Genomic DNA, 25,882 nt, shown 5'->3' on the forward strand with positions numbered 1-25,882 from the left:
TAAATAAATAACAATAATAAAACCGCTGTCATGTTTAAAGACCCTCTTCACGTGACGCCTGCTCTTGCAGTCTTTGGGAAAGGGCACGCGGATCTGTGGCCGACGTGCAGCACGCGGGTTCAGTATGTTCTAGTACGCGTACGTGCTCTCGCTCACGTACACATTTCATTGGCCTCAACTGGTGCACGAGCCCAGCGCGTGGGGAGATACGTCACAGCGATCGACCAATGGCGTGCGGCGGCTTTGCCAAGGACTGGGAAAACTCGTATTATGTAACCCTTTCATACCCTCCCCCTTCAGAAAACAGCTACTGAAGAAGAAAGAAAATATAAATATATATATATATATATAAATGAATGAAAGAAAACTGCTACTGAATTTAATACTCTCTATTGTACGTGTAAATACAACATGCTGTTTGGTAACCATATAGAGTAACATTTTATTAACCCTCTCAAAATAAACCATTGCAATTACTTGACTCTTGCATATCAGATCCCCACAAGAGTTATTCAAAAACGTGAAGTCTTCACTCTGCATATGTTGTATATTTTGTAACAGGAAATATATTAATAGCATATTCTTTACTGAAAACAAGTCAAAGATGACCCAAAGGGTTAATCCTATAAGGTAAATCCATACAATGCAACATCAGCCAACCACGAGTTACAAGGAACACGAAGCACACACGCATGCACAGAGACTAATACTGCACCGTGCAGATTTATGATCATTAAATAGGTGCAATTTTAATGCACACTTAATGTTATGCAAAAATAAATATGTTTTAAATTTTGATATGCACAGTAAGCAACAATGCAGCCGTTTGCACGTTGTTTCTCTGCATTCCTCTGAAAACGCATTTTACAGGAGTAACGTTAAAGCAAATCCAAAAAGATTTAATTAAAGAGCTGCAGGAGTACGTGAAATACAGTGCCCTGTGTGTGTCCATTGTGTTTCTTGACCCTTCCTCAACTTCTGCGTAAACAAGTTGGAATTGTAGGGCGTGTGTCTTGGAAAGCGGTGTTCAGCCAATGAGCGTCGACATCTCTACCACATGGTCAGGTTGTTTACTACAAGAGCAGAAGCCCGTTAGAAGGTGCCGAGTGAAAAACCCGGCATCTGATTACACTGGAACGACTCATCTCTGTGAAGACGGAAGCAATGCGGATTAAAACCGAATCAGACAGAAGCTCGACGCATCCATGGCGTGTAAAGTGAACACTGTAGATTAGAACAGACTGCTTTAATAGTATTGTTCTTACGCGCGTGGTGCTTTATCAAACAAGGACAGTTATGCGTGATTGTATAAATCCAGGCCAGGGTTTTGAATACATGAACACAAGCTGTTCTCTGCGCTCTGAAAAAGGACATTTTCAAGTTGCGGCCGGTCAGAGCGAGCCTTGTGGGAAAGGGGGTGTGTTGAAATTTGGCAAAAGGTACGTTCATTGAAAGTTTTAACTTCTGTTTCAATGCATTCGCGTCTTTTCGTTGCTCTGTATGCTTCTCAGTAAAGACTTGTATTGCTTCTGCCTTTAAGGTTACTATACCGTGACTTCATATGAAAAGGCTTTTGCATGTTTGATAACTTGGTTTGTTTATGCGATGTTGTACTTCGATTTAAAATCCTTTAGGAGGAAGATTATTTTAGTGTTTCTGTAGGCTTCTAATATCAACACAACTGTGCACATTTTTTGCGTGTCTAAACAGAATGAAAAAAGTCAGTTGGTTTATTAACTCGGGTTTAGAAATCTACAGGAACTGTCTCTAACTATTCCTCATTGGAAGAGATTAACTGTCCAGTTGCTATATTATGGTCAGTTTTGCAAGGACAGCATTCAGTGTTTTGAATTAATGAATATTAGATGGTTAATGTGCTCCGGCTGCGGGTTCTAGTCGCTTCGCTTCTGCAACGCGGCTGTGAGCATCCGTTTCTGTATTGATGTGTGATTCCTGAACAAACGCTTCTTTTGAGTTAGATATCTTCAGTGAATTGAATGAACGGGTTCACAAAACCGGTCTGAAACAGAATGGGTTTTCAAACATGTCACAAACGAGTTGTTTTAGTGGTCAAACAACATAAATGTTACAAATAAAAAGTTTATGATTGTATAAGTTATCCGAGATCGTTGTTTAATAATGTTTTATGCTAAAACGTATCAGCTCTGATAATGTTCAATGCAGGCTTTTTCTACAAGTAATTAGTTCTGACTTTGTTTTTATAAGCTGAATCTTGACTGCAAAAAATGGGATACATTTAAATCACCGTAATCACCACTGTTAGTATAAAACAGCGCTACGTGCCTGCAATGTCGTCTCTTCGGAATGTTTCAGAAACATGTAATATGCCTAGCCGGTGTGCCAGGAAGCACGCTATGACGTAAATACGTTATGACGTAATAGAATAGCCGGGTCGTTTTTTTTGGCGTGGCTTTCTTTCACTAGTATGTTCCGAAACCATTATCTCATATTCTTCAACTTTTATAGTCATCCAGATATCATTAGTTTTAAACCGATTTAGGAAAGGAAAATGGTTTTTGTTGCAGGCTGGATGTAAATAAAAGGCGTTTGCAATAAAAAAAAAACACTTTATTTTGTTTAAATTATTATTATTTTAACATTCAAGAAAAAACTTGTTCTTATTAGACTCAAAAACACAAGCATTTTAATATTATCATCTTGGGCAATATCAAGTCTTTTTTTTAATGGTTTGCACAGTATTTTCTGCTGTGTTCTTATAGATTTGTCTTAATACCAGTTATACACAATACCAATACATTTCCTTCAGAACTATGCTGGTTTGGTGCTCAGGAAATATGTTTTATTATCAGGTGTTGAAAATACAGCTGTTTGATATGTATGCTGAAACTGACATTTATCAGGATTTTTTGGTGAATAGACAGTTCAAAGAAACATCATTTATTTGAAACAAATATTAAGTGGCCTTATAAAGGTCTTTACTGTCACTTTTCAGCATCTAGCTCTTACCCCCTGGTTTACAGGACATTTACATTTTGGATTTAGCACATGTTCTTATTCACCTCTGTTAATCCGTTTGCAATGACTTTATTCATAATACAAATAAAACTGCAAGAAGTAATCTCTTTTTCATGCTGTTAAATGTGTAGTATTTGCCAATCAAAGGATATTCCACTTCAATCAGTTACAGTTACTCTGAGTCACCTTTTACTGGAAGAGAGGAAACTTAATACCTGACAGCAGCTGGTAATAATGGGCGATTCCTTTGTGCCCTAAACTCTTGAGTGAACATTCTGAAGTGACAGGGCCTAGCATGACCATAGCAGTTTTATGAACTACGTCAGTTTAAAGTAGTTTTCCCTGGAGTTCATTCTGTGCTGACAATGACTCATAGTCGGTGAGCACAGTTGCACGTCCACTTTAGATTTTGCATCATTTGTTCTGTGATGTCTTAATAGTTTGACATTTAGTTGTCGGATGTTTCACAGAAAGATGGTTGGTTACTCATGCTGATTTCACCGATCAGATTCAACGGGTAAGAGCAATGTTGAGACCAATACTAATATTTTTTTTGTGTCTTTTTTAAATTTTTTATAAAACCACCAAATGAGACATACAGAAATTTGCTATCTCCAAAACATCAGGCTCTCCTTATAGCAATAAAATGTGCTGAGTGCTCAAAACCGTAATCATTTGTTTGTTTCCTCTTCTCAGCTTCCTGTTCTTCGTTTGAACAGCGCTGCTGAATCTCCATCAGGAGTTCTTCAAAGCAGTCAAGAAGGTGCTAGGAACAGAACATGTTGCCGAAGACTAGGCTTGGGAAACGGTCCCCACTGGGCACCCTGGTGTGTGGTTCCTCAGCTGAGGGCCTGACAGAAACTGGACCCCTTGGATGCCTGGATAGTGGGCCTCACAGAAGCAAGCTTTACCCGGAACAGAAGGTAAGCTTTATTCATGTAGATTTAATCAAAATATGAATGGTATGCTCGGGTGCGGTACACAAGATCAACAATGCTATGCTCAGCCATTTCATGGTGTTTTACCCCGATACATTTCAGGTGTATGTGCACTGTGGAGGCCAAGAATGTGGAGGTGTGGTCGAACAGCATAACCACGTGGACAATGAGGTGTCTATCTTCCTGCCGCAGGTTAACCAGCACGTTCATCGCAAGCTGGAAGACGTGTGGACGAGCCCCACGTCCAGTCATACCACCTCAGTCTCCTCCTCCATTGATGTGCCAAGAAGGTACGTCATGTTATAATTTTCAGAATGACCTTTTGAGTGTGAAACACTCCTTTATAACTCTACTTCAACACTGCAGGAGTACAGACACAGTGGACATGGATGAGATTATGGCTGCAATGGTGCTTACAAGTCTGTCGTGCAGTCCAGTCATCCAGCACTCCGCTCCGGTGAAGGCAACTCAAGGTAAGTACAATATTACATTTGATGTTTGATTTTTTGGGTAAAGTCACAAGCAACAATGCACTGCACAAATCTGGCATGGACCAGCTGAGATTAGTCAACGCTTGCTGAGATGGGTGTTCGTCACCAAGAAGAAATCCCTAACAACTGCATATACAGTTTTCATTGGTAAAGCGAAATCCTTAAGGAGCTAGAACAGGATTGCATATCATTGTGATTTTTAATCACTCCTGAAGGATATTATCCAGAGTAAATAAGATACTACTTCCTTAAATATAAATATATCATATTTATATATAAATTAAATAAATTAGATTTTTACCTTTGAAAGAAGTCTTTGTTGCTCACAAACTGCATTTATTTGATCAAAAATACAGTAAAAAGTAACTGTAATTTTAAGTAACTGTTTTCTATTTTAATATATTTTCAAATGTAATTTATTTCTGTGATGGCAGAGCTGAATTTTCAGCAGCCATTACTCCCGTATTCAGTGTCACATGATCCTTAAGAAATCAGTCTTCAAAAGCATTGTTGAAAATGGTTGTGCAGTATTTTAGTAGAAATACCTTTTTTTTATGATTCTGAATGAATAGACAATTTAAAAAGAACAGCATATGTTTGAAACGGATATCTTTTGTAATATTATAAATGTCTTTACTGTCTCTGTTGATACATTTAAGGCACCAGTGCTCAATAAAAGTGTTAAAAAGTGTTTTTTTTTTTTAAATCTTTGATCCCCAAACAATAGTGTGTATATATACATTATCATTTGTTATTTCATCTGCATTGTATAAATTATTTATAGAATCTTTATAATATAATATTTATATAATTAATCATACTTTTAGTTTTAGTTTCCACTGGTATAAAGGACATTTTTATTTTTGATTAAGCTAATCTGAGGTCTAATCGAGGTCTGTTATTGTTTTTGTATTAGCTTCGTGTCGAATGGAAAATGGTGGTGGCGAACTGTATGATGGTGGATATTGGAGCTGCGACCATGGAAACGGAAGCCCCGCCCCATCACCACCCATCACAGAGATGGACAAGAGCGCCCCTCTCATTGATGAAGGCCTGGACATGGAACTGGACCAAATGTTGTTTAATGAGCCAACGCCAAGGAAACGCAAGGTACATTGTAAAACCTTATGAAAGTAATAAAACCTAATATATTAGGTGTTGGTTGTTTATGCAGCATGTAGCTCATCTTTTTCATGTTGCTTTCCACTTTTTAGAACTCCGTTAAAGTTGCATATCGGTGCTTGTGGCCAAACTGTGGAAAAATACTGACCACAGTAGTGGGCATCAAACGTCACATCCGAAATTATCATCTTGGGTGAGCATCACGAGCACCATACATTCAAACCAATGAATGCAGCAATCTGGGATATTTTTATTGTAATCACATGGTGTATTATGTTTCCTGCAGACATAGTGATGAGCACTCCCAAAGGGAAGAAGATTTCTACTACACTGAAGTCTATCAGGACCTGGAACAGACCGCTCCCTCTGGTGGCCACGTGCCTTCCTGCACTTCTCCATCCAGTCCCAGCCGGCACACGCCTCCCTCTTCCTCTCCCACCACCCCGGAGATGCACCAGCCCAGCCCACTCAGCCAGTCGGCCCCAGGCAGCTTCTGGCAGGTCCATTCTGAGCACTCTTACCAGGTGAGATGCTTGACATTGTTGTGGCGTAATAAGCAAAATGTTTCTCTTGGGGGTGTGTAGCACATCAAAGATCGTATCAGTGTCACATGTCACTTTTTGCATGTAAATGAACATTTATGGACATGAATGAACACAAATGGTTTAATAATGTTGATGTTGATTCCTCAGGCTCCTCCACCCATTCAGGTTGTGACTCCGAGCAAACCAGTGTCTGTTCCTGTGTCTTGTCATTGGACTCCATCTCTCACAGTTCACCAGAGCAAACAGGTGAGCATTTCTTTATGAACTGATTCCATGATCATCTACAAGGCTGGAGAAATATCAGCACAGATGTCTTGTAAGACGCCTTTTCACTGTGTATATTTATAGGTTATGAATTGGCAGTGCAGCATTTACTATAAAGCTTTCAGAACATAAAAAGCACCACGCGGTCTCAAAGACATTGTATGTTTTTGTACTGAAAATGGGAGTAACGGACACATGTTTTTGTGTCCTTTGTTCCGCCCACAAGAAATGTGGATGATATTGCAGTGCCATCTAGTGGAGTTGAGGACAATGTGTTCTCTTTGTCTGAACACATGCTTGTTGATAGGTCAAAAATATTGTGGTCTGTGTATTTTGATCTAGCTTTTCAGTTTTAAACATCTTACATGCTGATTTATATCTCCTGAAATATTGTATCATGTAATGGCTTTAATGCATGTAAATTGACAGAAAAAATATATTAAAAGAATATCTTATTGTAAATCTTTTAACAGTTCAAAGTTTTGCTGCACTGATGCATTGTTTGTACTGTAGAGTAGTGTTTGCAGCTGTAAGATAAACTGCAGTGCGTCTCTCTCTCTCTCTCCCTCCCTCAGGGGTCACCATTCCGCCATCGTTCAGTGAGTGTTGGTGAACAGTGGCTCCAGAATAACAACGCCACCTTCAGGCCACTTCCTGCCAGTGTTTCACCTCCAAGAAACCATTGCACTTCAAGGTGGGATGTGATTGGTTTGTTTTGTTTATTCAGTCTGTTATTGTTGCTGTCAATCTTCATTTATAAGCTTTGTTTGATTTAAAAAAATAATAAAAAATCAGAAAATGATTGGCAGAGAAAAAGAAAAGTACCTAATAACATAATAAATACAAAACCATAAAATACAGAACTTACATTCTGATGGATTAATTCTAGTCCAGTTTGGCTGGGATTGTTTTACACTGGTTGGACATGGACATTCTGGATTCAGATGGAAATAAAACCACAGACAAGTCCCTGCAAATGCTGAAAATACCTTACGCTCCCATGAGAAACGATTACTGTCCGAATATGGCGAATGTTGAAAACAGTTGTGCTGCTTAATAATTCTGTGGAAACTGTATTACATTTGTTTTCAGGATTCTTTAATGACTAGAAAGTTTAAAAGAACAGTGTTTATTTTTGAAACAGAAATCTTTTGTAATAATCTTAAATCTTTTTACTGTCAATTTTGATGAAAAACTGTATAATGTATCATTGCTGAATAAAAATATTAATGTATTTAAAAAAAATCATATTAAGCCCAAACTTATGAACTGTAGTATAAATTACACAGTTCACCCTTAAAATGTTGCAAATAGCTTTTCATATGGTTTTGTTGTGTTTAGCTGAAATGGTAAATTTAACTCTGAATTTATTTTATACTAACAGGAGGATTCGGGGCGAAGCCAAGAAATGCCGGAAGGTGTACGGCATTGAACACAGAGACCAGTGGTGCACCGCCTGCCGCTGGAAAAAGGCATGTCAGAGATTCCTCGACTGAATCCTTCTTTAGATTGATGTGAAAAAAACACTTACCTTATAGAGACTCAAGAGAGGGGATGTACCTGGAACTATGGTTGGAAGAAACCAAAAGAGCACCTTTTGTGACTTAAGACTTTTTTCAACTTTCATCACAATTGCGTGTTTTTGAAATGTGCTGAGGAACCATGTTGGTGCTGCAGTCTTCCTGCATCTTATATCAAGAACTGATGAAGTCGAACCTTTCTTTTACAAGCAGTATGCAGCCATATACAACAGCAGACATATACTGTTGTGGAAATTTTACTTGTCATTCCAACTTAATAGCTAATATAAGACCGGACAGAGGTTTTTACCACAGGCTATTGCTTTCGGGGCAAAATTGGCAGCTTATGCTTAATTGTAGATAAGCAAGAAAGCAGAGTAAATGTATTAATAGCATATAACATTTATGTTCATGTAAGCCATGTTTACCTGCTGAGAAGCAGCTTTTTCTTTGATTTCCAGCGCAAAACTTTGTAAAACAAACTTTTGAAAAAGAAATGGGAAGAAATAAGGTTTTTTTTTATTACGATTTTGATATCTGTGATGTGTTAAATGCTGTTGTGTCATTATCGGTGTATTTCTGTGTCACAGGGTATACTTCTGTGGAATGATATGATTCACTTTTCTGTCACATTGATACTAATGAAGTATCTGTGCAAACATGCATGATGATATGCAATTATTCATTTACTTTTGTGCTTCTCGCCCCAGTCTGCTCACTCGCTGTTTGTCTGTTTGCCAAAGAATCTCAGCAAGATAATAAATCATATACATCTCTGCATAATAATGTGAAATGAATCTGATGACCATTTATGTGTAACCAATTGTTTGATTGGTTTATACTCTTAATACTGGGTCCAAATATTTTCTTACTTTGTAGAACACTTCTGTACATTATCCTTTTTGTTTTTTTGATCTGTTGCTCAATATATATTTTGCAAAGCATGATGTTTTGACATCATAAAACTGAATGTACCTGAATATCTCCATAAGTCTTTATGAACTTCCGACAGTGTCATAGCTGTTTAAGGATATTCTAGTCTGTAAAGTCTGAGAGACATTCAATTAACCACATCGATAGAGAACAATCTATTTGTACATTTTTGTAAAGTACTTCCCAAGTATTTCCTTTTCTGAAGTCATAAACTGAGATCTGTTTAAGATAAAATTATAATCTCTTTTCATGAAACTTATGTTGCTCCCTGCCTTTTATAAATAAACACTTGTTTAAACCAGTACGACCGACGGTATTGCATTTTAATATTTGTACTTTTGAGGATGAATAGGCAGAGTACTTTCAATATGCAATAATGTTAACCTTTGGGAAATATTGCATTATTTATGTTTGAAATCCAAATAAATGATGAACAAAATACTTCAGGACACACAATCATTTGCTGCATGACAAGCCACAGAAAATAGTAAACTATTTTATTGATATAGTTCAGTTACTATGTACAGTTCATTTAGTGAACATCATGAGTTTTATCATTAGAATAAAGGGAAAAGCATGATTTAGCAATGTTTGCATAAATACATCATTGCATCTGCACAAATACAAATCAATATTATCAGTTAAAAAATAATCAAATGAATGCTTTGGGCTTCCCACTCTTAGATGAGGATGCAAACTCAGTGTGCATGTGCATGACATAATTTGTTATGTTTGTATAGGCATTTTACAGTGATGAGTTTTTGCTGGAATGGTTTATGTGAAATCTGGCTTTATTTATTTTTTCGGGAGAGACAATAAACACAGATTAGCTTTCCTTAATCCCCTTAAAGGAATAGTTCACCCCAAAATGAAAAGTATAGAAATTACTTATGCTTATATGATTCTGATCCTATTTTATTTTATTTCTTCCTTTAAACACAAAAGGAGATGTTAAGCAGATTGTTAAAGCTGCTCTTTTCCCCTACATAATCTCATGGCAATGCATATGTTTTGGTCAACTGGTGGCTAATTCATATGAATTTGTACAATCTGTTTACGTCCCAGTGATGGTTATGCTATGCTAAGGGGTGAAACTTCATGTTTTATTTTTTGCAACAAAAAGAAAAAAAAGCCTTCATATGCTTTGTAGAAATTCATATGAAATTGCAACTTTGTAAAACAGTTACGTTTTTAAAAACGTTTTTAAAAGTTACCAAACTTAAATTTTAGTCTGTTTCTCTAGCTTTCATTAGACTTTAATTCTGATTTGCGTTCCGTTTGGAGCTCTAAATGAGATAAGGGTGAGTGAGCATGGCAATTACTTAATTTTTGGAGAACTATTCCTTTCATAATTCTATTTTGTCTAGTAATGACCTCTCCATATGAAATCCACCTCAATTTCAAGGATTTTCATGGAGATTTCATTATGGGAACTCTCATTGACCAATAGGTGGCAGTGTCGTAGAGGAGATGAATTTGGAACAAGTAACGTTTTCAAATGGTCTTTACACAATGTATAATAAAACTACAGGGGCCTTCATATGCAATACCAGTCATCTAATGCAATCTATTGATGTCTCAAATCAAATCAGAAGAGTTTTCGTCAAATTTCAAGCTAATATCACTTAATGTAAGCTTTGTTTGGCACAGATTAGATGCTTCATTGAGTAAATGCACATGTAAACCTGTGGCACCATGAGAGCTTTTTGTGTTTGAGGAGAACGGTGCATGGTATCTTTCGAATGAGCATGACAAAAGGTTTGCTTGGTAAGTTTATTCACTTCAAAGGTCAAAGCTTATTCATTCTGTTGAGTGACATCAGCAGACATACTATTAAACTCACTAGCTCGAGTACTCATGCCCAAATACTGCTTGAGGAACTCGCTAAAGCGCTTCTGGTTGTTCCACTTGCGGGCAGATTGGCGGACGCCTATGAAACCCCCATATCTTTTTTGCAAAGGCCTTCCAGGATCCATGAACTTTCTGTAGCCATACTTGTTTTTGAGGAAGCCTCCGAAGCGTTTTATCAGGTGGACGGCAGCCTCTTCCTCCTTGCCTTCCATCTCACTATCTCTGTCTCGCTCTTCCTCAGATTCTTGTGCTGACTGTACTTGCAGGAACTTGTATTTTTTACTGAGCTGCATATCTTGGTCCTGATCATCCATTCCCAAGGCCCGTGTTATGTGGTCGAACCTCTGGAGGGTTTCAGAAAACTGCCCATCATCCTGGTCTACAGGCAGAGAGGTGTCCGCTTCCTCATCTGCTCTTTTCAGCATGCCATTGCCAACCGATAACAAGGCTTTTGGTTTTGGCTCCACAATGGTCCTGCGACACATCTCCCAGGTGTCGCCTGGAGAAAGTTTACCATGACACTCCACCAAACACACCTGAATGAAGACCCGCACAAAAACACACGTTACACGGTCAACATTATCATGCCCTAGTACAGTCACACTGTATTATATTACAATATGAGAGTGTGTAGAATGTTCTGTAACTTTATCTTCAGCACAATAATTTATAGGTCATCTGGTCCTAGCTGCTTTAAGCTGGTTTCCCAGCCAAGCCAAACAAGTATTCAGATAGTTTTAGCTGGTTGGCCAAAGTGCCCCAAACCCCTCTAAAACCAGTTAAAAAGCCTGAGGAGTCTGAGAGACCACCTCACACCAGCTTAAGCTGGTTTTAACAGTTTCTTCATTACAGCAGGATAGCAAAGTAAGTTAATGAAATCATAATTGTCCCTACTCCGTCCCTTTTTAAAAAAACAAAACAAAATCTTGCATATAAATAATTTTCAACACCTCCCCCTGGCTACACCACTTCTGTTATTCTTTTAAAACTTGATCGATATAAAATATAAATATAAAAAAATGATCGATAAAATATTTAGTCACGCCCCTTTTGGTCTCTAATTATCTTAAGAACCACATGGAGGTAAAATGTGGTGTATTAAGTAAAACCATAGTTTAATTTGACTGGCCAAGCGTCTTGTCAATGCCACCATTTTTTTAAGTGACTCGTTTAGCAAGTGAATCATTTAATAATCAACTTAATCGAATCGTTCAAAACACATCTCATTTGGGCTCGTGTGGAATTATTTTCTTTGGAGGAGGAAAAATAGACAACTGTAACTAGAGATATGGTATGTAAAATTTAAATTACCCAAAATATTATCTTGTTTTAAACGGTCCATTAATCTGTATGAAAGCAACTCGCAATAGTTGTTTCGTCTGATCTGGAGATTGGAGGAGCTATATTTGGATAACAGCTCTCTTGCTCGTGGATATTGCTTAATTAGACCGTTTTATTGATAAATGTACTGGACCCATTTTTTAAAATTTGTTTTCTGTTTCAAAAGTGTTTCTGAAAAGATAATTTCATGAGAAATTAGGTAACGTAGTCGTAGCATCTAGAAACTAAAGTCACGACAGGACAGGAGCACGAGCTGTTCCTCGGAATCCAGTGTAACGTTAAACAATTAACCCTTAAAATTAACAGTTTCGTTTCGAGGGAGTTGGTCGTTATCAGAAGAGTTATAGCCTATCTGCTCATTCATGCTGAAAAAACGACAAGAACACCTCAGGGTGATCCTGCGCCATGGAGGGCTATTCAGGCCCATCAGACTTGCCGAATGATGTTATTGTGTTTCTACTTAATTACAGAACAAGATAACTGAATCACCCAGCTGTTTTGAGTCAAGGGGCCATTTTTAACCAAATTAGCACTTCTGCCCCCTCAAATGCGTGTTATTGACATGAATCAGAGAGTATGTCCTCCTCCTCGGAGCTATAATAAGCCGCAGAGCACAACCACATTCCACTGTTATTATGATCGTTATGATTATGGCAACTAATGCAATTGAGGGTCTTGGACAGCAAAGAAAATGAAATAAGATTAAAGAAGCTGTAGAAGATCTGTGCAGAGTAACATATAAATCTAGACTTAATATATAAATCTTAGACATAATAACTAAACATTTACATATCACACACTAAACAAACTAAAACTAATAAATAAATATGAATAAATACTTTATATATTAAAATGAAAAAATTTAAATTAAAGTGAACACTGCTACTATAAAAATAAATTTAATTGGAAGTATTACCAAAAACTATAATGGTATCATTGGTGGTTAAGGTGCTTTATCACATTATGGTTGCTAGGGTGTTTGAGTGCTTTCTATGAGGTTGCCATATCAAGAGACCCTAACCTTAATTATAGTATCTATAATATTCTGGTTTCTATGGTTTGGATATATACTTTATTGTAAGATTATGGTGTGTTTTCATTCTGTTTTATCATCTTCCAGACAAAATTAGAGGATCAACTTTGTATGTTTCTCTGTTGAAAGAAGAAACTTGAATAATTATTGATGTATATAAGAACGTACTAAAGATATAAAACTTATGTGGCTGACATAACCAGTATGTTTAGTTTGAGAATTTAATCAAATGGTTTGAGTTCATAGTAAATCTCTGATTGTTGGCACAATCTGTGATGTTGAGATCTCTTTTGAAATACTTGTGAGAGATTATTATTTATTATAATTTACTTTTTCATCTTGGGATACGGGAAGTGATGGACACTGCAGGGAATTACCAAATTATTGAAGGCATATTCGTTAGGCAGTTTTTGGCTGCAGAAGTGGCAGTCTTTCTTGCAGTCACTCCATGCTGGGTTACACAGTCCAAGCAACAGTATCGTCCACAGTGGAGTCTTCATCACGCAGTGTTTTAACAGCTGAAGTGCAGTCTGTAGAGAGGATAGAGACAGAGATGATGGTGCGAGAGAGAAAATAGGTTACGATTCCTGGAAGCAAATCTCACCACAACCATGTGTGTACGTTAGTTTAGCTTATTAAAGGGATATGCCACCCAAAAATTACAATTCTGTCATCATTTACTCACCCTCATGTCGTTCAAAACCTGTATGAGTTTCTTTTTAATGTTGAACATAAAAAAAGATATTTTGAAGATTGCTGGTAAACAAACAGTTGGTGGTTGCCATTGCTTCCATAGTATTCAAAATATCTTCTTTTATGTTCAACATAAGATAACAACTCATACAGGTTTGGAACAACATGAGGCTGAGTGAATGATGACAGAATTGTAATTTTTGGGTGAATATCCTTTTAATAGGCTTTCTGGAAAATTTCTGATTGGTCAAGTGCATAATTTGCCATCTTTGTGACTCAAATCTAATCAATTAAAAAATAACCAACTGAGAACTTAAAATAGAGTTAAATATGTTACCTAGTGAAAGGTTGATAGCAGATTAAACAATTTATTCTAAATTATATTTTATTGGTGCAGTGTTTAGTTTGTTGCTGGGCGACGTGTTTTCTACATTGTAATGGGCTGTTTTTCTTTGCAGAAACTGTAAAACCAATCAAAGATAAATTAATTTAATAAAATCATTTCAACTCCGTTCAATATTTAATGACCTTTTATTTGTTTATTTTGGCAAGGAGCTGTGTAATGTACAGTCAGAATGTCATTAGTGCAAAATAAACTCCTTCAGGGTGAGATTATTTTGTGATAATGACTGTATAAATGTCCCTCACATAAACTAGATTTAGTCAAAAATGCTGCCTGTCTGTGTGACATTAACTAATCATATTTAATGGTATTTTTTGAATGTATCCGAGACCAACTTAGCATTTTTCTTATTACTTCATTATCAGAACTCATCATCTGTAGTAATTGAAGCTAGAATTAGTGCTTGTGGCGTAATGGGAGCAGAATGGAGAAGAGGAGGAGGATTTGAGCCGCTGTGATGCATGCTGGTTAAGCAGTCTTAGTCACCACATTAGTTCAAACAATAGAAAGGACTATAAAGCGCTTCAGTCCTTTTTATGCCCAAGCTTTAAGAATAATAACGTTATCCTGCAGCTGCCTTGTCAAGCAAATAAAGCACCGATGAATGTACGCTTCAGCACTGACGGCTGGCCGGTGACATGCTGCCCATTGTTTAGTTGCTTCAAAAGCAACTTCAAGATAAATCAATTTCACCTGCATTACACTTGTACTAACGGTCTCAACAGGAACAAAAGCAAAGGTGTAAGTCACGGAGAATCAATAGGCACCCCTTGAGTGAGTCTTATTGAATTTAGTCATTGTAAGAGTAACAGACAAGGAAAGACACATAATTATAAGTGTGAGTGAATTACACACAACTTTATGCAGGGAGATCAAACTGGATATTGATTTTTGTTGCTCCTTTTAGTTCATTTTTGTATTTATTTTTTCTCAGGAACTACAAGATGATGCAATAAATGGATTCAGGCCAGGCCGCAGCATTTTTTAGAGTGGATATTTCAAGTGGGGATTGTTTGTTACAACTATAGTTTTTCCTTTTCAGCAGCAATTTGTTTCTGGTTGAAGTTTCTCATTTAAATTTAGATTACCTTTACAAATTTCTGTGCACTTCAGGGGCCCCAGAAGTTCTTAATCTCACTGCTGTTTGTACAGACTCGTACATACATGTGGGATGCAGAGCTTGGCAGGCCTTCAAGATTTAATTAAATAACTCAATTATGTAATAAAAAAAGACTTAACCAAGATGGACAGAGTGATTTAACTTTTGACCTTTAGAATTATCTCATATGCTCAAAGGAAAGAACAATCTCTCATTGACTAGGAGGAAATCTGTGCACTTTGAGAAACTGTGCTTTCTGTATCATAAGAAAGCTTTTCTGTTTTGAAAAGGAATGATTAAGTGCTCTATTTACAGGATTTTAGTGCTTCATAATCTGTTCTACAGTAGCAGAACATTTAGTGATTTTTGACTTTGTTTAATGCCATCTTTACAGTACATTGCATCTAAAGCATTTTTACCACGATAAGAATTATTTACAGAAGATTTATTTAGTTTAATGCTGCACGGATGTGGCAATACATGCATTTGCATAGAAATTACCATTAGTAATAAACATGAAATGTATGTTTTGAATATGAAATAATTGTAACATATGATGAATGCGTATTTACCTCAATGTTAATTTTTTTTTACACTTTATTTCTTGTAATTGTGACTTAATGTCTCATAATCGCATTCTATTTCAGTTCAAACTTTATATCTCCATTACTTAATCTCACAGTGTTATTATAATTGTGCTTCAGTTTCTTGTAATTGTGACCTTGATTTTTCGTAATTGCAACTTTCTATTGCAAAGTTTCACTGTTTCTCACCACTGAGACTTTATATCATACAATTTGAATTTTTATTTCACATTTGCTTCGTTGTTAATTAATTTTTCATTGCGACTTTTTTTTAACAAGTAGGACTTAATATCTCACAGTGATATTTTACATCTCACAATTGTTACTTTGTGTCTAGTAACTGCAAGTTGGTTTTTCATATTTGCAACTTTATGCTCTGCTGTTGCATTTTATTTACATTTACAGAAAACAAGCAGCATCAGACGCTAGGGGCTCAGTTGGATCAGAGCAGCATATTGTAAAGGGGCCATGAACTCCCTTTTTTATTATTTTGTACTGTTCTCTAAGGTCCACTGATAATGTTATCAAGATTTTTTTACATCAAAAAAAGTCATGATTTAGGAGTAATAGGGTACTTTCTGTCCTGTTTTGACCCCCTCATCAGAACGCTCTGTTTGAATAGGTGTGGCAGGGTGTAGACTCGGAAGTAAACGCCCACTGCTATGATACGGTTGAGCATGTTTGACAGCCTACATCCTTTATAGTTGGACGCTTCTGTGATTTAGGTTCAAACGATCTGAAATAAGAGACAAAGCACGAAATAAAAACAGTTACTCACACTTGTGTTGTACGACATTACTTCATATTCAATATAGTCTGCATAGCATTGTTTTTTTAGTTTAAATCTTTCTGAAAATCCTGTTTCGAATTGTGCCTCGTTTGTAAACGAATGCACGGTAAAATGAAGTGATCAAAGGACTACATTCTTACTGAAGTTTATCCACTCTTTTCTAATGTTGGGATCAGAAGGAAAGCCATGCAAATACTGTTTTTCCACAACTTGGCATTGCACAGCACCTTATTGTCTTCGGAGTATCTTTATCCTTTGATTTCTGCATAGACCTACTTTTTCCTGTCTTATTAATCTAATCTATATTTTATACTTTAATAATCTATTATATCTATATCTATATAATCTATATAATAACTAATCTATACTTTATCTATACTAATCACAGAACCAGCTTTACTGACGAGACATGCATGACAATCACATGTGATTAATTGTGCAGCCATGATGAGACACGCATGACAATCACATGCGATTAATCATGCAGCCCTACTATTTTCATATTTTATTAGGTTCTTTGATAAGGTTACAATATGAAGGCCAACGTAGTAGGGCTGCAACTAACGATTATTTTGATAATCGATTAATCTGTTGATTATTTTTGCGATTAATCGATTATTCTTTATGTACTTATATTTTAGTTTTGCCCATTCTTTCCAATTAAATTATTAACAAAGGGTCTTTATCATTCAACATAGACTTTTAGAGATTTTAACCATTTTGCATTGTCATATCCTCATCAAAAATATACCTGGAGTTTTGTTTTATTATGTGTTAGTAATTCTTTGTAAAACTCTTCTGCAATCAAAACACTGACCCATACTCTAGCAAATTTTACAAGATTTCAAATAATGTTTTCACCATGGCAGTCCTTAGGGCTCCTAAAGTAGTTTAACATCTCGAACAAAGCTTATTAAGGATTATTAAGCAGTACATTGCATTTTATTATTTTTTTTCCTGTAAACACACAACTTATACCTGGGAAACAGCTTTATAGCTTATGCTGTGAAATTGTAAATAATTGTAAGAAATCTGAATGGAACTCACATTTTAAAGTAAAATCCATCAGAAGGTTGTCCAGAAAAAAATAAATAAATTTGACACACACAAAAAATCTGCTGTGTGAAATACCTCTCTCAATCAGTCATAATTAGGCTCCAAGACTGAATTATGAACTGGTAAACAACAAACTGATCACAGAACATGTTTGTAAATCTTTAAATGTTAACTGTTAAAAAGCAATGTTATCAGCTTTAACGACTAAACATTTCCAAACAACATTGTACTGGAGAATCTGCACAAATAAAAGTCTTAAACAGTTAGTTCAGTAGTACAGAGTTTACAGGTTACTCTTCTTTTTTGAAGGCTCAAAGAACTTATATGTCAAAAGAACAAGGGTTTTTGATTTCTCAGTTCATGACCCCTTTAATAGGCTTTTAGGCAGTTTTGCGTTTTAATGCAGAATCTAACAGAGACACGCAGTCTCTTCTGAGTAGCATTAAAGGGTTAGTTCACCCAGATAGCAAAATTATGTAATTAATAACTTACCCTCATGTTGTTTCAAACCCGTAAGACCTCCGTTTATCTTTGGAACACAGTTTAAGATATTTTAGATTTAGTCCGAGAGCTCTCAGACCCTCCATTGAAGCTGTGTGTATGGTATTCTGTCCATGTCCAGAAAGGTAAGAAAAACATCATCAAAGTAGTGCATGTGACATCAGAGGGTCAGTTAGAATTTTTTTGAAGCATCGAAAATACATTTTGGTCCAAAAATAGCAAAAACGACAACTTTATTCAGCATTGTCTTCTCTTCTGTGTCTGTTGTGTGAGAGAGTTCAAAACAAAGCAGCTGGATATCCGGTTCGCGAACGAATCATTCAGTTCACCAAATCGAACTGAATCGTTTTAAATGGTTCGCATCTCTAATACGCATTAATCCACAAATCCACATCCACAAATGTGTACACACAGCTTCAATGGAGGGACTGAGAGCTCTCGGACTAAATCTAAAATATCTTAAACTGTGTTCCAAAGATAAACGGAGGTCTTACGGGTTTGGAACAACATGAGGGTAAGTTATTAATTACGTAATTTTGCTATCTGGGTGAACTAACCCTTTAACTCATCGGTGTAAAAACACGCCTTAAGTGTTGCAAGTTCTGCTTCATTTCCTTTCTCCATCACCAGTCGCTATACTGTCATAGAGATATTGTCCATCATTTCAAATGTGTAATCTCTTGAGATTTTGATTATTTGCCAAACACGGTTGGCTAAAAACACTCAATGGGTCCATTAAACTCCAGAGGTAAATGGGGCTGGTTTTGCACAGCTCATTTCTCAATCAAACCCAACATAATCAAAGTTTGATACCAGAGGGGTTTTCAGTGGCAGAGACCGGCAGCTCACTGCTGTGTCTAATTAGACCACAATTCTGCAACTGCAGATGGAAAGCTTTGAGAAATTGCTGTAAAAACTAGTTATTTCTGATACATAGTAATATGACACTGACACCATAAACTAGAGAAATATTGAAATATGATCATAATGTGCTGCCCAATAATTTGAATTACGTTGGAGACTATATGATGCTAACTGCTGTACCTAGTTTTGATTAATGATGTCAATTTCCTTCAAGCCTGACACACTAGATCAATTTGGAGAGAAAATAAATCAATGACCATTATTACCAGTCCAGTACTAACACCTTGAGCCTTAGGATCCAATAGTTGATGAGTAAAAGTGTCATTGTTGGCTGGAAGTATAGTGAATATATCAATGAAATGACCAGTGATGTAACAACATCTCTGATGAACATTTATTGTTCATATATGTTGCTCTTAGATAGCTCAGGAGATCATTTGTGTTTCTCCTTAAAGGGTCATTCCACCCGTGGAGACATGAATGTGTATTGAAAGTTAGTATGTAACGTAATAATGTAACGTTAGACACTTAGCTAAAAGTTATATACAAGTTTGCTATTATCGATGTAAATCAACCATGTTTTAATGTGTTAGTTTGACGCTTTTCATGTTTTTTTTTAGCTGCTCGTCACTGTACTGTGGCTCATAAAGGTAGCCACGAACATCCGTTTCTAACATAACTTCGTCTAAATCAAAATCCTCCCCAATGCATCCGTCTGAAAAATCAGTATTTTCCTCCATATTTTCAAAAAGTTTCTCCCGGTGAAATCAAACGCACGGGCACTGATCTGTGATAGGTCTGTTAGCGCATTAGGTACAACCCCCTATGGGCAGACTACTTGTGCTTGTAGTCTTTACAGAAATCCACCCTTTTTACACTTCCTCCTACAATGACGTCAAATGACGATTTTTGCGTCATTGTAGGAGGAAGTGAAAAAGGTAAATAGTGGATTTCTCTCGTCTCAGGGGAAAATGAGAGAATGTTGCACAACCATTCAATAGTATGACTGGTTTTCTAACAATGGACCTCTTAATGCAAATGGGTGGAGTGACCCTTTAAATTTCTCATAAGAAATACAAATGATGTATAATAATATACATTGAGAGGTAGAACTATAAAAAAGAAGGTAGATGACAGTGCAAATGTAATTTGGTTTTAAAAGAATCTGATGAGAAATATTTGCGTTTATATATTGTGATCTCTAATGTTTGATTGCTTTTGAGATCTTTTCTGGGGGGTGGAGAATAGACTGTGTGTACTTTTTTTCACCTGTATGTGTCAGTAGGTTTGCTGCAGCCCATGAAGGTTAAATTAGTTTGGGCATACATCTACAAACTCACTATAAGATAAACGCAACCAAAAATTGAATGGAAAATTGCCCCAATAACCACAACTGTATCTTTGATGATAAATGAACAATGGCTGGAATAATCAATGGGATGGAAGGATTCAGCACACTTAAACATAGCTGTCAGGGCTTTGCATTGGGGCCCATGACATAAGGATAGATTATCTAATCAGAAAGCTTAAGGTTGTTTTCATGCTTGTGATGTAAAAGTAATTGTTTCATCTGCCATATTGAATGCAGTTGTTAAACTGACGTTAAGGGCTGAGAAACTTCTTGATGAAATATCCATCTTCAAACAAGGCTTTTTCAGGATAGAAGCATACACATAAAATTTTATTTTGTATCATTTTATTCTGAAAATATTGACTTCTTTATAGATTTTTGTTCATGACTTTTTGCACCTTTAATAAGCATTTGAAAACTTCACAAATTAGTATAAAAAAATTTTGATTGTACTTTTTTTTTTTACGGTTTTCCTTGGCCAAATTATAAGTAATACTTCTCTCACACGTTCAGGTGAGAACTAGGGGTGTCTCTGAAATCAGTGAGGGTGCTCTATTCTTAATGTACATCTATTTTAACATATTTTTTATAATAATTAAAAAGCTGTCATTCATTTCAGTTTATTACGATTTCACAAAGTTCCGTTATAATCAATGAAGCTGTACACTGCACAATGAATCTCTTATTTCCATCATGTTATACTTTGACATACAAGACCCACCCACTTTTTAAGACCAGTGATATTGGACCCATTTACTTTTACAATCTCTAATTCAGTGCATATGTCTGTTCACTTTTCAGAGAACCATCAGTCAAATCCATTCCACTTGAGGAATGCCCTAATAAATTAAACTCCATTCCACATTTTAGCTACAGCCTTGACTTCCAGGCTGCTGCTTCCTCAAATCCATAGCACTTGGCTCATTCAGAGTCCATTTAAATTAAACTCCATTCCGTATTCTCACTACTTGCACCTGCAGCACTCCCGCGACACAGCAAGGTAGACAAAGCATCTTAGTATACTTGTATACATATCTGCTGTTCAGATGGGTCTGGCTAGGTGCTCAAATACTGTCACTAAACAAGCTGCTATTTAAGTGAATGTTCATTATTTGTTCACCTGTTGTTTTTGAAGGCATCATGTAGTCTTTAATGCTGATTTGAATTACATCTGTGTCTGTGTCACACATAGCAATGTTTCTGCTGCTTGTCACTGTTGATTAACTACTTGGCGGAGAAAAGATTTTTTTGTTCAAAATAACTTACTAAACTTTTGTTGGGAAACCTTACCAGGTATGTGGTAACTATTTTAGGCTATAAAAGCAATTGTTAAATAAAAAGGCACCAGGAAATGGCATCTACTCCTGTAAAATTTTTCTAGTGGAGGACCCACCCACTTTTTTTTTTGCATCCGACGCCCATAGGTTACAGGTAGCCACATCAGTAGCGTGAGAGGGCGCTTATATCATCCTTAAATAGGTGCTAAAAAAGCTAGAAATTAAAATTAGCATTTTATATACATTAAAAACAAGCTTTACATAATTTCTAAGCAAATACAAATTTTGAATAATGAAAATGTCTGCTTATTCTATTCATCGGTGTTTGAACCATTAAAAAGGAACATCTTTTTTTGCATGAGTTAAAAAACTAAAAATGAACAGACACAAAAGTAAACGGACCACCTTGGTATGTATTAGCTCACTTAATCTTTTATTATGAAGCTAATTATTTTTTTAATATTTATATTTGCAGTTATTAATTGTCATTATACTGATATCTTTTGCTTTTATGCTTATTAATATGTGTTTTGTGCATCAGGATATTTAAAGCACTGCAAGGACAGCTAATCAGGAGTCAATTTCACAGTGTATAAAACTGAGCAATGATTTTTGGATGAGCCGATACATATATGCCTCAGGGCCTTCTGAGGAACAATCTGACTAATATTAGATTCTGCAAATATCCTAGCTGCACCTCTCCTGAATGAGTTTTGTACCATATTTGTGAAAAAATGTATATTAATCACCATGTCAAATTGTCTTTTCATAAGTTTTTAAAAGAGGAACTGAGGCAGTTGCCATGATTAGGCTATTGCATAATCACCTAAATGTAATTACACAACATACAAAATTAAGAATTTGTATAGAAGGAACCAATAGCACTTACATTTTCTTTTTGTTTTAAGTCAGCCAGGTATCTTTCTTTTTTTTTTTTTTCTTTTTTTTTAATACATTTTAGTATCACTTTTTTATATATGATCATAGCCACAGTTCTTCATATCAGCTAAAACCGAGCTTTTAGTCACACTCTGTGGAGTACAAGAAGTATGAAATTATCTAGCACAGTGTAACATCAGAAAGTCACATTCTGAATGAACCAAGGCAGAATTGCTCCACAATATTTAAAGGCTAATTCATTAGGATCTCATGTGAAATCAACGAACAATATCTGTCGCTCTTTAGTTTTGAAACTTGAGCAGTGAGCAATAAATCCAAACTTACTCTAGCAGATAAGACATTTAAAGACACTGGCCAAAGATAGTAGGAAATTGCATGGTAATGGCCCATGAATGGAGCAGGTGCCAGGAATTTTGTGCACCGAAAGTCAGCTCCTTTTTAAAAATATTTCACAATACTGCCAATATTTCTCTCAGTTGAATTAAACACGCCAGAGTACAGTAAATTTCCCCCTAAAATGAAATGTGGTGCATAGTAACCTGGATTATGCCTTGTAAAGAAATGCATTGATTAAAATATGTATCAATCGATGACTCAATTATGAGAGCAAAGTGAAAAATATGTCCCTGTCATTCACATAAATAGGTTTCAGAAGAAAACCATAAACCATAATTTTCATACATCATTTGATGTTTTATGTCAGTTAATTATGTGAAGAAATGTCAAATTTCTTACATGTGGTCAACTGTGAATTTATTCGTATTGTAGATACAAGTGGACAAAATAGTTATTTAGCTTGAGATATTCTGCAAACACTTGCAATAAACTACTGATCTAATAAAAACTTTATTTAGAAAATGAAAATATTCTCAATTACACCCCCATGTCGTTCAAAACTTTCTTTCAAAAGAAGAAATTACACAGAAGAAAGTATTTTATTTACTGGTTTGGAAGGACAAGAGGGTGAGCAAATGAGTTAAATATCCCTTTAAGTTTAATGAAAAAATTAATTGTATTGCACGCTCTAAATTAAAAATAATCAGCAAACAGATTCATGCAAAGTGGCTTGAGTAAATTGATGTGAATCTAAAGTGTTTCTTGCCATTTGTCAGCTTACCTGAGCTGTGTGTGGTTCCGGCACCTGTCCTGAGCAGATCTGCTGAAACTGAAGACGGTTCTTTTCTCCTATCTCCTGCTTCTGTTTGTTTCCTAAGAGGATGCTGTTGCTCGGTCGTCTTATAGAGACACACCCCTCCCTGTGGTCCAACCCCTAACCCCCTGTTTTACAAGTGTGTGTGCGTGTGTGTGTGTGTGTGTGTGTGTGTGTGTGTGTGTGTGTGTGAGAGAAGAGCGAGAGAGAAGACTGTCTTACGTATTGGGATGGGTGGACGTCAAGACTTCTCTCTACGTCAAGGATTGCAGTCTCTGAGAACCAACTAGAAAACTAAAAATACAAGCAAACATTTTCCCAGAATACTTGCACACTCATTCACAGTGTGTCCTCTGTCCATTCATCCTCTGATGAAGTGATGCTCAATGCTCAAGACAATAATGATGCTTTGAGAGCTGTGTGCAAAAAGCCTGACCAATTAAGCTTCAATCTGTGCCATTTTCAATATCTCATTTGTAGTCTAGAAGTTAAAATTAATATTGATCAAGCAATCAAAACTCTTAATTATGAATTTAAAGGTAAACAATGGGACCCAGTGAAAGAGAATATTTTATTGACCATAGGTTGGTCTTTTAAACATTTTCAAAGTTGGAAATAAAGATTATTGGAAAATTTACTAGGCATTGAGTGAAAATTGATACACCACCTTTTTTTTTTTATCCTGCTCAGTGGTTCATGTAGGTTGTCTACCAGAGGTGGGTAGAGTACCCAAAAACTGTACTCAAGTAAAAGTAAAAGTACTTCTAGAAATATTTACTCAAGTAAAAGTAAAAGTACTAGTCTTGAATAGTTACTTGAGTAAGAGTAAAAGAGTATCGGATAAAAAATCTACTCAAGTAGTTAGTTACTAGTTACTTTGGGTCATATATACTGAGCCTATTTTTATTTAGATATATAGATAAAATGTATGTAATGTATGTGTGCGTGTATAAATGTATATATTTCATCAGCCTTTACTCCAATTTATGTAATTTATTATAAAACCCTGTCTGTTTACTTAAGTAACAGATATAGGTGTCATGCCATAACATATTTTTAATATGACTGACTTTATATTAAATGTGAATTTAACATTGAAAGTTAATGTGATATAAATATTGCTACTAATCTTTCATTGTTCAGAAAGAGAGCAAATAACATTTACATTATTAAAGATAATTTTCACTGACAGTCTAGATTTCAATCACTCTCAGAAACTCCCATTAAAATCACTGAAACTGTTAACACTGTGAAATCAATATCTTATTTACAGATTCGTACACACATCTGCACTTTGTTGTTTCTGACGAGAGAATTCGCCAGAAAGAGGTATTCAGTCAGTGAGCGAGTGAAGGAAGCACCGGCATTTTAGCGATGACTCATCTGAACGCCTCTGATTGGCCAATGCTTTAATAAGCTCAAAAGAATCATGTGTGATTTGTTATAATGCGCAGCGCTGTATAAACGCATCTATCTCTGGCTCAGCGCCAGCAAGCAATCACAGATCTGAATTTAGCAGCTGATAATATGACTCGCTGAACGTACTTGCACCAGTGTGATTGTATTAAAATTAATAAAATCTTAATCGGCTATTTTTTGTCTTTTGGAAGCTGCATTCAACTTGACTCCCCTCTGTTATAAGCCACACACGTACAACAAACTAATGTCACAGTGGTATCGTGTACTGTAATCGAATGTAGCCCAAGTTATTACCTGTTAAACAGTAGACAGCACACGCGGTGTTCATCTAATAAGGATCTCCATCGCTAGCAAATAATAACCTTTGCAGATTTCAATTCAGTGCAGTTCCAGCCACGTTTTCAACGCTCTTTCTGTTCTGAAACGTTACAACTCCGAGTGAACCACTTCAGACGCTCAGCGCGTGCGGCAGGGAACTGAACGACTCATTCAAACTGATTCATGAACCAATTCACTCGTTTGCCAATTGGTTTGATCAAGCCTTTGAACAGAATTGACTCAAAAGAATGAATCATTCACGAATGGGCATCGCTCATTGCCCAGAGAAAAGTAGACGGCGCGTTTGGAATAAACTGAAGCATTTATAACATTTATTGCATTAAGATAAAGTAACGAAGTAAAAGTACAGATTTTTCCCCAAAAATTTACTCAAGTAAGAGTATAAAGCACCCATCTTTAAATATACTCCGAAAAGTATTCG

General features: G+C 36.1%; 2 protein-coding genes across 2 annotated transcripts; one reads left to right on the top strand and one right to left on the bottom strand.

Annotated features, from left to right (window-relative positions):
- Positions 1–1,090: 1,090 nt before the first annotated feature.
- LOC132111420 (zinc finger protein 395-like) lies at positions 1,091–7,854 on the top strand. The gene is made up of 10 exons (XM_059518688.1): positions 1,091–1,540; positions 3,694–3,920; positions 4,038–4,225; positions 4,302–4,408; positions 5,343–5,536; positions 5,641–5,741; positions 5,835–6,072; positions 6,241–6,339; positions 6,933–7,051; positions 7,742–7,854. The coding sequence occupies exons 2-10, from the start codon at positions 3,777–3,779 to the stop codon at positions 7,851–7,853; spliced, it is 1,302 nt and encodes a 433-aa protein (XP_059374671.1). The 5' UTR covers positions 1,091–1,540; positions 3,694–3,776; the 3' UTR covers position 7,854.
- Positions 7,855–10,394: 2,540 nt separating this feature from the next.
- On the bottom strand, positions 10,395–23,770 carry LOC132112020 (prepronociceptin-like). The gene is made up of 3 exons (XM_059519617.1): positions 23,671–23,770; positions 13,413–13,565; positions 10,395–11,197 (listed from the first exon to the last, which is right to left on the bottom strand). Exons 2-3 carry the CDS (start codon positions 13,533–13,535, stop codon positions 10,607–10,609), a joined length of 714 nt encoding a protein of 237 aa, XP_059375600.1. The 5' UTR covers positions 13,536–13,565; positions 23,671–23,770; the 3' UTR covers positions 10,395–10,606.
- Positions 23,771–25,882: the final 2,112 nt, after the last annotated feature.

The sequence above is a fragment of the Carassius carassius genome, chromosome 31, assembly GCF_963082965.1.
Source record: "Carassius carassius chromosome 31, fCarCar2.1, whole genome shotgun sequence".
Taxonomy (NCBI): Eukaryota; Metazoa; Chordata; class Actinopteri; order Cypriniformes; family Cyprinidae; genus Carassius; species Carassius carassius.